This window comes from Neofelis nebulosa, chromosome 1 (genome assembly GCF_028018385.1).
Source record: "Neofelis nebulosa isolate mNeoNeb1 chromosome 1, mNeoNeb1.pri, whole genome shotgun sequence".
NCBI lineage: Eukaryota > Metazoa > Chordata > Mammalia > Carnivora > Felidae > Neofelis > Neofelis nebulosa.
In genome coordinates, this window is record NC_080782.1 from 65,771,179 (window position 1) to 65,785,826 (window position 14,648).

The 14,648-nt window shown below is 43.9% G+C and overlaps 1 protein-coding gene and 1 long non-coding RNA gene across 4 annotated transcripts in view; one reads left to right on the top strand and one right to left on the bottom strand.

The window, feature by feature from the left end:
* Positions 1-8,759, bottom strand: part of LOC131508754 (uncharacterized) — a 70,233-nt gene extending 61,474 nt beyond the window's left edge. For both annotated transcript variants that reach the window (XR_009260127.1, XR_009260129.1), the window contains exons 1-2: positions 8,425-8,759; positions 4,095-4,225 (exon numbers count right to left, since the gene is read on the bottom strand). This is a non-coding gene — a long non-coding RNA (uncharacterized LOC131508754). The remainder of the gene's footprint in view (positions 1-4,094; positions 4,226-8,424) is intronic.
* Positions 8,760-8,843: 84 nt separating this feature from the next.
* The window catches only part of SIMC1 (SUMO interacting motifs containing 1), an 86,233-nt gene continuing 80,428 nt past the window's right edge, over positions 8,844-14,648 (top strand). For both annotated transcript variants that reach the window (XM_058723866.1, XM_058723876.1), the window contains exon 1: positions 8,844-9,105. In XM_058723866.1, the coding sequence (XP_058579849.1) occupies positions 8,977-9,105 (129 nt within the window). In that variant the 5' untranslated portion in view covers positions 8,844-8,976. The remainder of the gene's footprint in view (positions 9,106-14,648) is intronic.

Genomic DNA, 14,648 nt, shown 5'->3' on the forward strand with positions numbered 1-14,648 from the left:
AATCCTCAACAAGATATTAGCCAACCAGATCCAAGAATACATTAAAAAAATTATTCACCACGACCAAGTGGGATTTATGCCTGGGATGCAGGGCTAGTTCAATATCCACAAAACAATTAATGTGATTCATCACATCAATAAAAGAAAGGACAAGAACCACATGATCCTCTCAATAGATGCAGAGAAAGCATTTGACAAAATACAGCATCCTTTCTTGATAAAAACCCTCAAGAAAGTAGGGATAGAAGGAGCATACCTCGAGATCATAAAAGCCATATATGAATGACCCAATGCTAATATCATCCTCAATGGTGAAAAACTGACAGCTTTCCCCCTAAGGTCAGGAACAAGACAGGGATGTCCACTCTCACCACTGTTACTCAACATAGTATTGGAAGTCTTAGCCTCAGCAATCAGACAACACAAAGAAATAAAAGGCATCCAAATCAGCCAGGAGGAGGTCAAATTTTCACTCTTCACAGATGACATGATACTCTATATGGAAAACCCAAAAGATTCCACCTAAATGCTGCTAGAATTGATTCATAAATTCAGCAATGTTGCAGGATATAATATCAACACGCAGAAATCAATTGCATTCCTATACACCAACAATGAAGCAACAGAAAGAGAAATCAAGGAATCGATCCCATTTACAGTTGCACAAAAAACCATAAAATACCTAGGAATAAATCTAACTGAAGAGGTGAAAAATCTAGACACTGAAAACTATAGAAACCTTATGAAAGAAATTGAAGAAGACACCAAAAAATGGGAAAAGATTCCATGCTCCTGGATAGGAAGAACAAATATTGTTAAAATGTCGATATTACCCAAAGCAATCTACATATTCAATGCAATCCTTATCAAAGTAACACCAACATTCTTCACAGAGCTAGCACAAATAATCCTAAAATTTGTATGGAACCAGAAAAGACCCGAAACAGCCAAAGCGATCTTGAAAAAGAAAACCAAGGCAGGAGGCATCACAATCCCAGACTTCAAGCTATACTACAAAGCTGTAATCATCAAGACAGTATGGTACTGGCACAAGAACAGACACTCAGATCAATGGAACACAATACAGAACACAGAAATGGACCCACAAACATATGGCCAACGAATCTTTGACAAAGCAGGAAAGAATATCCAATGGAATAAAGACAGTCTCTTCAGCAAGTGGTCTTTTCAGCAAGTCTTTCCAGCTGGGGAAACTGGACAGAAACATGCAGAAAGATAAACCTGGACCACTTTCTTACACCATACACAAAAATAAACTCAAAATGGATGAGAGACCTAAATGTAAGACAGGAAGCCATCAAAATCCTCAAAGAAAAAGCAGGCAAAAACCTCTTTGATCTGGCCAGAGCAACTTCTTACTCAACACGTCTCCAGAGGCAAGGGAAAACAAAAATGAACTACTGGGACCTCATCAAAATAAAAAGTTTCTGCACAGGAAGGAAACAATCAGCAAAACTAAAAGGCAATCGATAGAATGGGAGAAGATATCTGCAAATGATATATCAGATAAAGGGCTAGTGTCCAAAACCTATAAAGAACTTCTCAAACTCAACACCCAAAAAACAAATAATCCAGTGAAGAAATGGGCAAAAGTCATGAATAGACACTTTTCCAAAGAAGACATCCAGATGGCCAAGCGACACATGAAAAAATACTCAACATCACTCATCATCAGGGAAATACAAATCAAATCCACATGAGATACAACCTCACACCTGTCAGAATGGCTACCATTAACAACTCAGGCAACAACAGATGTTGGCGAGAATGTGGAGAAAGAGGATCTCTTTTGCATTGTTGGTGGGAATGCAAGCTGGTGCAGCCACTCTGGAAAACAGTGTGGAGGTTCCTCAAAAAACTAAAAATAGAACTACCCTACGACCCAGCAATTGCACTACTAGGCATTTATCCACAGGATACAGGTGTGCTGTTTCGAAGGGACACATGCACCCCCATGTTTATAGCAGCACTATCAATAATAGCCAAAGTATGGAAAGAGCCCAAATGTCCATCGATGGATGAATGGATAAAGAACATGTGGTGTATATATGCACAATGGAGTATTACTAGGCAATCAAAAAGAATGAAATCTTGCCATTTGCAACTACGTGGATGGAACTGGAGGGTATTATGCTAAGTGAAATTAGTCAGAGAAAGACAAAAATCATATGAATTCACTCATATAAGGACTTTAAGAGATAAAAGAGATGAATATAAGGGAAGGGAAACAAAAACAATATAAAAACAGGGAGGGGGACAAAACAGAAGAGACTCATAAATAAACTCAAACTGAGGGTTACTGTGGGAGGTGGGATGGGCTAAATGGGTAAGGGGCATTAAGGAATCTACTCCTGAAATCATTGTTGCACTATATGCTAATTTGGATGTAAATTTTAAAAAATAAAATAAAATAAAAAAGTTTCAGTGCAGATTAGACTGACTGAATGAAGAGCTTTCTTTTTTGAATCAGGATTATTGTAGATTGGTCATATACGTATGTTATTCAGAAGTTTTAAATACATAAGTGATCAGATTTGGCAAAAATAATCTACGCGAGATGTATGAGAGCGACTGCAGCAAACTCTTCTAGGCAACCCCCCAACTAAATAAATAAATAAACAAATAAACATTTTTTTTAAATACATATTTTTCAAAAGAAAGTAAGAGATTGAGATTTGTTTTCTTCATTCACAAAGTAGGACTGCTCAGCTCTGTGAGAACAGAGCCCATGACTCTCTTGTTTACTGTTTCATCCCCAGCCCCTAACAAGGTGCCTGACACCAGTAGGCACTCAACACATCCTTCCATCCAAAACTAGAGTCCTCCAGTGAAACCCTTCATAAGCTGAAATGGCATAAAGCAAAGAAGCAATTTCCATTCATTTATATGGAATTTTTTGTGTTTCCAGACCCCAAAAATAACCTCTCTTAGGCTCTTCCCTTACCTTAGGACACATCTTGCTAACAGTTGCACAAAATAAACTGAGATACAGCACAGATGCTCACAGACACAGTTCAAAGCTACCGTGGCTCACTGCTGAGATGCTGAGTGGAGATCCTGGTAAAGGAGCTGGGCAGGGCCACTCTCACTGCTTGGGGTGCAAGCTGCCACTCTTAGGGCTGGCTGCAAAATAAATGCTGGACACTGTTTTTGCTTTTTGCCTTTTTTCATAAGGGTGAAAATCCTCTTCAGATTTCTTTTGGTTAGCAAAAACAGATACTAATGTTAAGTCTTTCATAAAAGCAAAGTGGTATAATGTGGAACTTTCAGAAAAGTGGGAGATACCTATACAGTAATCATTGGATGAATAAATGACTGCGTTAGCCTCTCCATTTACAAGGGATTAATGTATTATTTAAGGGGAATAAGTCTATTAAGAAGTATCACCTTGAAAAATACACACACACGCACACACACACATTATTATTCAGCCATAAAAAAAAGGAAATCCTTCTTGTTTGCAACAACGTGGATGGACCTTGAGAGCATTATGCTAAGGAAAATAATTCAGGAAAAGACAAATACTCTATGATCTCACTTATATGTGGAATCTAAAACATTAAACTTATAGAAACAAAGAGGAGGGTGGTGGTTGCCAGGGTTGGGAGGGGGTAAAGGGGAGCTATTAATCAAACAGTCCAAACTTTCAGTTTTAAGATGAGTAAGTTCTGGGCATCTAATGTACAGCATGATGACCATAGTTAATAATACTGTATTGTATACTTGAAAGTTGCTATGAGAGCAAAGCTTTAATGTTCTCACCATACCAACAACAAAACAGTAGTTATGTGAGGTAAAGGATGTGTTAACCAACCTTATTGTGGTAAATATTTCACAACATATGTATGTATCAACATATCACATTGTACTTCTTAAACTTACACAGTGTTATGTGTCAACTATATCTCAATAAATCTGGAAAAAAAGAAGACAAATCTCCCAGAAAAAAAAAGAAAAGAAAAACACACAAAGATACTAGCTTGTGAAAAACTATGATTTTAGAAGCCTTGGGTAAACAGAGTATTTCAAGACAGATCCAGGATGACCAAGAAAACGTAAGTGACACTACTTACAGTTTTAAGAAAAGCAACTTCAGGGCTGGTATTCTTCCATCTGGGTTTTCAGATAAGGACAAGGCATTTTTCAAATGTACTCTTATTACACAACCAGGGCCCCTGTGTTTCCTGACTTTCGGGCAGGACGGCTGATGAGAAAGATATATACAATCAGAACACCGTTGTACCCTTAAAGTCATATCACTATGCTTAAAAGTTAGTTACTAATATTAACCACTTTATCATAAATTCTGCAACAAAAGTAGAATTTAAATTTTTCTCCAATTAGTTCATATATCCAGATGAATATTGTAGTTAGCAACCATCCATTAATTCTCCCTAGCTAAAGAAGATGGGCTCATTCAACTTGTTCTCCCCATTCCCTTACCACAAGTTGAAAGTGCAGCAAACTATTCTTCTTCCCATTCCCCAAGCTGAGAACTTGTCTGAAAGTTACTGAACCATGACTTGAACAAGCCCCTGATGTCCTTGGGTGCGAAGGAAGGGAGAAGAGAGCTAACGTGGGCTTAGATAAAGGCCATCAGGATGAGAGCTGCCTGCATTTCTTTCCTTCCTGATTTAAGCATGCAAAATCTCCACGTGTGAGTCTCCTAGAGAGCACAGAAGATGGCTGAGCCTCAAGGCTCTTGCTGGCACTCCCCAAGAAGCCCCTCCGGACAAGGATCCCCGAACAACAAGGATACCCCAACAGGCTTACAGGTTAGATCGCCCCTGGTAGGGACTGGTGGGGATGTCTGGGAGAAAGAGGTTGAGACTGACTTCTCCTAGGTTAGGATGTACACAGAGCAGGCCCCAGAGAGCAACCGTGTGCCCCGTCCAAGTAAGAGAGCTAGCCTCTGTACTCCCCACACATTGGGAGAACTATTATTGAAACAGCAACAGCCAGCAGAAAAAGAGCAAACAATTCTTTCTGGACAGTCTTGCAGAGAATATTCTCTCTCCCTCTTCCTCATTCCTACTTGGGAGGAACAAGAGTCAAGGGTACAGAAGGGGACATTACCACCCTCTCCACTAGGAGCTGTTGTAACCACAAGTCCACCTGCACCCGGAGAATGGTAAGAGCTATAAATTAAATATGAGATTAAAGACTTTAAATGGACAAGCCTAAGTCATAATGTTTGGAATGGGATCAGAACAGGATACTTTTTTTTAAAAATCTTTTAATGTTTATTTATTCTGAGACAGAGAGAGAGAGCATGTGCAGAGGAGAGGCAGAGAGAGAGGGAGAGAGAGAATCCCAACCAGGCAGAGCCCGATGCGGGGCTCAATGTCACGAACCATGAGATCATTACCTGAATTGAAATCAAGAGTCACTTAACCGACTGAGCCACACAGGCACCCCCAGAATAGACTATTTTTTAAGGGAATTCACTATCTAGAGAACAAGAGGATCTCTACAGACAGTGGTGATGGTTACTGGAGAAACAATAAAATTATTTTATATTTATATCTCACAAGTTACATCTCACAAGTATATCACAAACTGGTTATATACTTGTCATAATTTATAATTATTTACTAGCTTATTGTCTGCTTTCTCCACAAAGTATAATCACCATAAACCAGAGACCATGTCTACCTTGCTCACTATTGTTTCAAAAGTGTCACTGTGTTGTGACAGAGTGGGTAAGAATATAAGTGGAACAAGATTGATCATTCTTGAAGCTGGATGATGGGCACACAGGGTTCATCATAATCTTTGCTCTCCTTTTTTTAAAACGTTATAAAATCATAATTCACTTTCTTAATTTTAAATTTTTTCTCAATATAATATGAAAACATTCAAATTTACATAAAAGCTAAAGTATCATGTAGATTTGACAATGTTAACATTTTGTTATATTTGCTTTATCCATATTTATCCATCTACACATTCATCTATTTTATTTTTGATGCATTTCAAAATAACTTGTAGACATCAGTACACTTCGTCCCTTAACACTGTAACATGCATATCATAGAGTTCAAATTTTTTTCCATTCCTTTTTTTTGGGGGGGTTAAAAATTACTTATGGTGAAATCATATGTTTACTATATATAAATATAATATTTATATAATTTACAAAAATATATTTTTTACATTTAAAAGTTTATAGTGCTATATTTGTGTTCCCCCAAAAAAACTCTAACCCCCAATGTGATGGTATTTGGATATGGGGCCTTTGAAAGGTAATTAAGGTTAGATTAGACATGTAGATTGGGCCCTCATGCTGGGATTAGTGGCCTTATAGGAGGAAGAAATCTCTCTCTTTTCTCTCTCTCCTTTTCCTTCTCTGCCTCCCTTCCTCTCTCTCCCCTCTCCCTCTCCTTGTCTCCCTCCTTCCCTCTTTCCTTTGCTCCTTCTTTTCTTCCTCCCTCCTTCCCTCCCTCTCTCCCTCTCTCTCAGCATACACCCACTGGGGAAAGACCATGTGAGGCTATAAAAAGAAATTTGCAACCTAAACAGAGAGGTTTCACCAGAAACCTTGATCTTTGACTTCCCAGCCTCTAGAACTGTAAGAAAAGAAATTTCTATTGTTTAAGTAACCCAGGCCATGGTATTTTGTTAACATGGTGGCAACTAAGACACAGTGTTATTAGGAAGCCACTAAAGGGGGCTTGATTACATACTCTCTTAAAGATCACTTTGGATGTGGAAAAAGGAATGAAAGAGGGCAAGAATAGATTCAGGAAGACTAAATAGGTGACTACTAAAGTAGACTGGGCCAGAGGTGACCTTAGCTTGCCTAGAATGATCCCAGAAGAGGCCAAAAGAAGCAAACGGGCACGAAAAATATTTAGGAGATAAAAGAGACAGGACTTGTTGGTGAGAAAGAGGTAGAAATCAAGCATAATGCTCAGATTTCTCACTTGAGCAATTGCTGGCTGGTAGTACCACCGCTCACTAAGATAGGGAACAGAGAAGAAGAAGCAGGCTTTTTTTTGAGGGGACAGGGGTTCGGTTTTAATTCATTCAATATACATCTGCAAGGCTGGAGATAAGCCTGTGGGAGCCGTCCACATAAAAGTTACCCTTACGGCCATGTCGACACTGTGTAGGGAGAGTGCGTGAAGGTGGCCTCTGTTAGAACTCTGAGGAACATCAAGATTCAAGGATGGGGCGTCTGGGTGGCTCAGTCAGTGAAGCGTCCGACTTTGGCTCAGATCGTGATCTCACGGTTTGTGGGTTTGAGCCCCGCATTGGGCTCTGTGCTAACAGATCAGAGCCTGGAGCCTGCTTCAGATTCTGCGTCTCCTCCTCTCTCTGCCCTTCACATGCTCATGTTCTGTCTCTGTCAATAATAAGTAAATGTTAAAAAAAAATTAAAAATAAGATTCAAGGAGTGAGTAGAGGAGCAGGAGTCATCTAGGAAGACTGAAAAGAAGTGGTCAGAGAGGTGCAGCGTCACAGAAGCTTAGAGAAGACAGTGTTTCAAGAAGCAGGGAGTCAAATAAACCGAATGTTTAATGGCATTTGGTGAAGACAACTTAATGAATGCCCTCACAAGTGGGATGATTTTCGCCATTCAACCAGAACTTCTGAAATGCGTTGGCAGTAGACTCCCTGCCCACCAGACCAGTGGTTTTCAACACATGGTGCCCAGACCAGCAGCATCAACGATATGCGGGAACTTTGCAGAAATATAAATTCAGAGCCTCATGCCTCATACCCCAGAATTACAAACTCCAGGGTGGGGCCCAACAATCTGTGTTTGAACACGTCTTCTTGGTGATTGTGATGTTCACTGAAGTTTGAGAATCACTGCTCTAGACAGTGCTTATCAGGTAGCATCTGATAACCATTCCTTTGGAAATCAATCCCTCTTCTGAGAAATACGTTTTCCCATTGGCTCTGTCAACCCATATTAGCAAGTTGCGGGAGCATGAGCGACAGGATTTTGTCAATACCCAACATTTATCGTTAACACAGATCCTCCCCATCTTGACTTGTTCCTGCCCTACAACCGGCCACCTACCTACCACTTCTCCCTCTACCGGGTATATCTTTTTATCTTTATAACTTTGCTCATTCATAACATCTCATTTTTCCTGGCGGGAGCCATCTCAGGGCTTCTCTTTGTACATTTTTTCAAGTTTCTGATCCTGCTACCAACTGCCCAAGTTTCTGAATCTCACAGTTTAAATGCCTGCGTGACCCAGATTGTTGGTGAAACTGCCAGTTGGTACAATTTAGGAGTAATTTGGCATCATTTATCGAAACAGCAGAAACATCCCCTCTGACCCAGTAATTCCACTTCTAGGCATTTATCCCACAGTCGTACTGGCACCTGTGCACAAGGGAGCGGGGGTGGTCTCTGCCCCCTCAGCCACAGGCCAGGCCACCTACCCTCAGTCAGTGGGGGACCCTCCAGCCAGTCTGTTGCAGGCCAGGTCCTCAAGGGCCTCTCTCCTGGGCAGTCCGTGGGCTCGGGCTCAGTCAGAGGCCTGCCTGTTCACACCTCACTTCACACTTGGGTCAGTTGGAAACAGCTGGGGAAGCCCTCGCAGCCTCAGCGTCTCCCACGCCCGCCCGCAACACCGGCCCAAGCCGGCTGCGACTTGATTTTCTCTCTCTCTCTCTCTCTTTTTTTTCCTCCCCAGGAAAGGAAGAGAAGTTTCCCCGCCAAGCACAGCGCCCGCGGGGCCAGAGCCCGACCCGCCCGCTGCCCGCCGCTCGCCACCGCCGGCGAGGCGAGGCGGGGGGGGGGGGCTGGCTCCGGAGGGGCGGGGCGGAGCCGGCCGGCGGGGGCGGGGCTCGGGGCGGGAAGGGGCGGGGCCGGCGGGGTGATGGCTCCGGTTGTCGCCGCCGCCACCGCCTCAGCCGCAGGAACCGAAGTCGCCGCCGCCGTCGTCCGGGTCGCCGGCCGCCCGCGCGCCGCCTCGGCCGGGGCCCGCAGCCATGGAGGATTTCATCGTGATCTCGGACGACAGCGGCTCCGAGAGCTCCGGGGGGGCCCGCTCGGGCAGGGCGCGGAGGCTCCGCCGGGCCCTGTCCCGAACCCCCGGCGCTCTGCCCCGCCGGACCGTGGTGAGTGAGCGAGCCGCCGCTCGCCCAGCCCCGCCGAGGCCGGAGCGCTGCTCCGGCTCGGGCTGCGCATCTTCGCTCCCCCGGCTCGGCCCGCTGGTCTCCCCGCGCCACCGCCTCCCGCCCCCTGGCGCCTCACAGCTTCGGCCGCTTCCCGCCTCGCCGCTTGCCGACCTTTCCCGCCCTGAGGAGCGCGGCGGGCCCGGGCCGCGGCCGCCGGGCCTCCCGGGCTCCGCGCTGCAGCCTCAGCGGGCCGGGGCTGGCAACGGCGGCCGAGCACATGGACGGCGGCCTGGCGCGCCTGTGGGGGGGGTGCGGGAGCCGGCTTCAAGCGGCGGTGTGAGGCCCGGCCGCCGGCTTCCCCGGAGCTCGGGTGGGGGCGGGGAGCTGGGGGGACGTGGTCCTGGGGGATCTCGAGGCAGGGACGCGGGAGCGTGTAATTGTTTGGCCTGTGGTGGGTACAGATGTGTGCAGGGAGGTAACAGGAGCCCGGGCTGGGAGGGAGGGAAGCGCGGGCCTGAGCCTGAGCCAGATGGTGGCCGCGCTCCAGGGCCTGGCAGCCGAGCGAGGGGCCCGGTTTTGGAGTAGTGCAGGAGGGCGATTTATTTCGCTTAGCAAACATTTACCCAGCTCTAAAGGAATAGGGAGGGAAACGTCTTGCTTTCTTTTTCCTTCGGGCTCCTTAGTCTTTAGTCTTTGTCCTTCGTCCTGAGGTGGTGAATGAAATATCTATGGTCCCTGCCTTTCTAGAATCCTCCACAGATATTTACGGAACCCCTAATGTGGGCTAGATGTGCTAGGCGCGGGGGATACAGTGGAGAACACAATGTCCGTGGTCTCTCTCACAGAAGGTGATGGTATTCAACAAGTGACTGTTGAGTACTCCAGGAGTGGGAGGTGGACAGGCTTTCTATCAGAAGACTCTCAACATCAGACTTCCAGCCCTCTTCCCAGCTTCCCACGGACACACCCCAGAAATAAAAGAATTCTCTGGCTGGTATAGGTCTGTAACCTACAGGTTAAGGAAGACACCTTTCTTCATATGCAAATACTCCTTCGAGGCAAATCTCCTAGCTTCTGCTCCTCGGGTCCCAGCCAGTTTGTAGTCCCTACGCCTCCACTGCCAGCCCCTTCTGTGCCCCAGGTATAGTGCTAAATGCGAAGTGGTCGCTACAAAATGAATGGCATGCCAGACCAGTTAACATCTAGTCCCGTGTGGCCCTGGTTCAAGCATGCAGGATTCTCAGTAAATCTCAGTAAAGAACTTAGAGGAGATGGACAGACAAGATTTCAGAGGAGAAGTGACCCAACGTGGTAAGTGCATGGGTAGCCCCAGTGCTGTGGCGGTGTGAAGGACGTAGACCCACAGTAAATGTTTGTTGGGTGCAAGAATGGCTGAAGGAAGAGAGGAGAAAGAGCAGTTCTAATGGATGTTTGATAAGTGAGAACGAGTACATGAGTAGGAGCAGGCTCGAGGTGGAAGGGATGCCGCTTTCAGTTGGGACCTCAGGAGGAGTTGGACTCTGGAGAAAAGTCAGGACTGGAGAGATTTGGTAATCACCCAAATAGAAAAGAGTGCTGAAGGCCTAATCGTGACCGAGATAAGGAAAAGACGAGAGGGAGAGAAAAGGTGGAAGGAAGAAGTGGCCTCAATAACTCACAGCTGCCTTTCCTTCCAGTTCTTCCTCGTTCCCGTTGCCCCTGGTCTCAAGTCCCCTTTCCTTCCAGGTGTCGTCCATCTTCCCTCATCTTTGTCCAGCCCCTCTCTTTAAGTGCTCAGATGTCATCCTTCGTCTGTGGTGTCTCTTGTGGCCCTTCACACACAAACGTGGGTGCTCTCTCAAACTGCTCCCCTCCCCCGTGACCGCCCAACCAAGCCTTTTCATTCTGAGCCTTCTGAGTTGAAGAGAAACGAAGGGCACATTCCAGAGAATAGTACCCAATGTAAATCTTGCCTCTCCATATATTTACTCCAGTTTTCCTTTAAAACTCCAGGCTTGGTCTCTTTTTATGGTTGTTGCAAATTAAATAGGGCAGTAGGATAACCATGCCAGAGATCAGATGTGTTAAGAGACTTGCAAGGTTAACGCCTAAAACGCTTTTGTCTAGCTTTCGCCTGAAGGCCCTGAGGTCAGAGAGACCTCTCTTCAAATCAGGAACCCCCACCCCCACCCCGCATAGCAGCAGTGCGAGTTTTGGCAAATTCTGTCACCTCTCTCAGCTTTTGCGCTTGAGAACATTGATACCTACCTGACAGGATCATAAGGGGGTTTTTAATAAGGCAACACAAGGAAAATGCCTAGCATAGATGATCGCTTTTGCTACACTTTGTATTTTTTCTCAACCAGGCCTGACCTTCTCAAGCGTGGCAGGCGATGAAATAAAAGAAACAAGTTTTATTTATTTTTTCTTTTTTTTTTTTTTTTTTTTTTTTTTTTACAAATATTGACTGAGGGGAAACAACTTGCTTGAATTCGGGAAATCAGAAAACTATTTCCAATACCGAAGTTGACGTTTCTGAACTCCTGGTTCTTAACCTGGGCTTTAGTCTTCACTAAGTTTGTGAAGCGGGTCTGTGTTTTCCATAATACTTACTACTTTCTGTTTGCCACTTACAAAAGCAGAATGTTGACCTAATTACAAAAACTTTAGAAATGTACGTAGAAGAAAATTAAAACTGTCCTTAATCTCACCATCCAGAGATAACCAGTGTTGATATTTTGAAGTATGTCCATCTAAACTTTTATCTGTAAATGCCAGTGTGCATTCATACAGCCCCTCGTGTCTTCCCCATGTATGTTTTTGCGAAAATGAAATTCCACTATACATGTGGGGCTTTTTTAGCTTGCCTTTTTCTCTCTCTTTTTTAATGTTTATTTATTATTTAAGAGAGAGAATCCCAAGCAACACAAGGCTTGAGTTCACGAACCATGAGATAAAACCTGAGCCAAAATCCAGAGTCAGGTGCTTAATTGCCTGAGCCACCCAGGTGCCCCATCTTTTCTCTTAATACACTTTTTGTCTCTTGCACCAATAAATACATGTCTCTCCGATATTTTTAATGTGTTTCATTGTATAGATTTGTAATTCTATTTATGATCTCCTATTAATGGATATCATGCTGACATTTACAAATTTTCTCTGTCATAAACAACCCAGTGTAAAGTCCCTCACAAATAATCTTTGTACCCTTGTTTATTTGCTTCTTTAGGATGAGTTCCTCTTAGAAGTGAGAGTATGAAGTCAAAAGGTATGCCCCCTTTGAGAGCTTTTGATATATATTGCCAAATTTCCTACAGAAATTGTGCACCAACTATATTCTCTCCATACCCTTTTCGCCACTACCCAGTCACCCCTAGATATTGTCAATTTATTTGGTAAACATTTACTGAACACTTACTATATGCAAGGCACTTGCAGGTGCTGAGAATACAGCTGTGAACAAGTCCCTGCCCTTGTGGAGGTTCTATTTTAGTCAAGGGGAAACAATAAACAGTCACATAAATGTAATGTCAGATGATATAGAGTGTTAGAAAGAAAAATAAGCATTTTTGTTCATTTAAATATTTGTTGATTTGGTAGCCAAATTCTATGAGCTGTCATGGTTTTAATTTTTTTCTCTGGTTGTGATTCATTCTTTCAATAAATACTTATTGAGCACATGCTCTGACCCTGGGAGACCAGAAGTAAACAAGTTAACAATGAGCTGATATTCTGTTGGGGAAATATAAGCAATAAACAACCAGAAAATAAGTGAACAATGTAATAGTAACAGGTGGTGTTGGGAACATTAAATTGTATTTTCAAAGAAGGCCTCTCTCGGGGCGCCTGGGTGGCGCAGTCGGTTAAGCGTCCGACTTCAGCCAGGTCACGATCTCGCGGTCCGTGAGTTCGAGCCCCGCGTCAGGCTCTGGGCTGATGGCTCGGAGCCTGGAGCCTGTTTCCGATTCTGTGTCTCCCTCTCTCTCTGCCCCTCCCCCGTTCATGCTCTGTCTCTCTCTGTCCCAAAAATAAATTAAAAAACCGTTGAAAAAAAAAAAAATTTTTATAAAAAAAAAATAAAAAAAAAAAAAAAAGAAGGCCTCTCTCTGAAGAGTTAATATTTGATCTGAGAAAAAAATGACAGAATAGATTTGTTATGAGAAGATCTAAGGTAGCAGCAATGGGTGTGGCAAAAACAAAGACTTGGAAGTGGAAATGGTATGACTAATTGGAGGAATTGAAAGGCCAGTGGGGCTGGAAGGTAATGAATGGAAGACGCAGTCTGAAGAGATGAGAAGTAGTGGGCTAGGTCATATAGGGTCTTGTAGACCACAATAAGGAGTTCCAATTTTATCCTTATGTAATAAGAAATCTTTGAAGGGTTTTAGGCAGGGGAATGACATGATCTCATTTGCATTTTTAAAAGATGGTTTTAGGGGTGCCTTGGTGGCTCAGTCAGTTAAGTGTCCAACTTTGGCTCAGGTCACGATCTCATGGTTCGTGGGTTCGAGCCCCGTGTCAGGCTCTGTGCTGACAGCTCAGAGCCTGGAACCTGCTTCAGATTCTGTGTTTCACCCTCTCTCTGCTTCTCCCCCGCTCACGCTCTGTCTACCCTTTCTCTCAAAAATAAACATTAAAAAAAAAAAAAAGATTTAGAAGGTAGTTTTAGCTACTGTGAGAAGATAAGACTGTACGGTAAGGTGACCGTGTAATTTATCATCCAAGTGGGAATCCTTTTGCAAATGAAAGGGGGTGCTAACTGGAGGGGATGTCAAACAACAGGTGAAAACTAGAACTGTCCCAAACAAACCAGGAGTATAGTCACCTTCCTGAAAGGAGACCATAGCGGAATCAGGGAGACCAGTTTAAGAGGTTGCTGCAGTAGTCTAAACCAAAAATAATTGTAGCTTGGAATAGCCTGGGATACTGGAAGGATTTGGGACGTTGGAAGATAGTGAGGAAGTAGAATCAACGAGTCTTGATAACTTGGATGTAGACAATGAAAAGAAAAGGAGGAATCAAGAATGAAGCTCTGGTTTTGGCCTGAGCAACTAGATATATGTTGGTGTCATTCATTAAAATGGAGACTTGAAGAACAGGATTGGAGGAAAGATTCAAGAGTTCTGTTTTGAAGGTGTTAAAAGATGCTTATAGAATAGCCAACGGGAGATACAAGGTATGTTGTTTGTACTGAGAACAAACTGAGGGGAGAAGGTCTGACTAGGGACACAAATTTGATGTCATTGACACATAGGTCGTAGTAAAGTCCTTGACCTGGATGAGATCATCTAGGCTAAGACTCAACAAGAAGAGCATCCTGGACGTAGCCCTAGGGCACACACAGCGTCTACCTCAGATGAAGGTAAGGGGAGGAGGAGCAGCTAGTGAGGTTGGAGATCAGAGAGTGTGCTCAGCATGTAGTAGAGCTGGACACCTTGAACATGTTTATTGGTGGCCTATTGGGTATAGAGAGAGAGAGAGATTGTGTGCATGTGTGCATGAAGATTACCTGTTCTTCTCCTATTGGGGTGTTATTTGTAAATTTTCCTTACATACTAAAGACT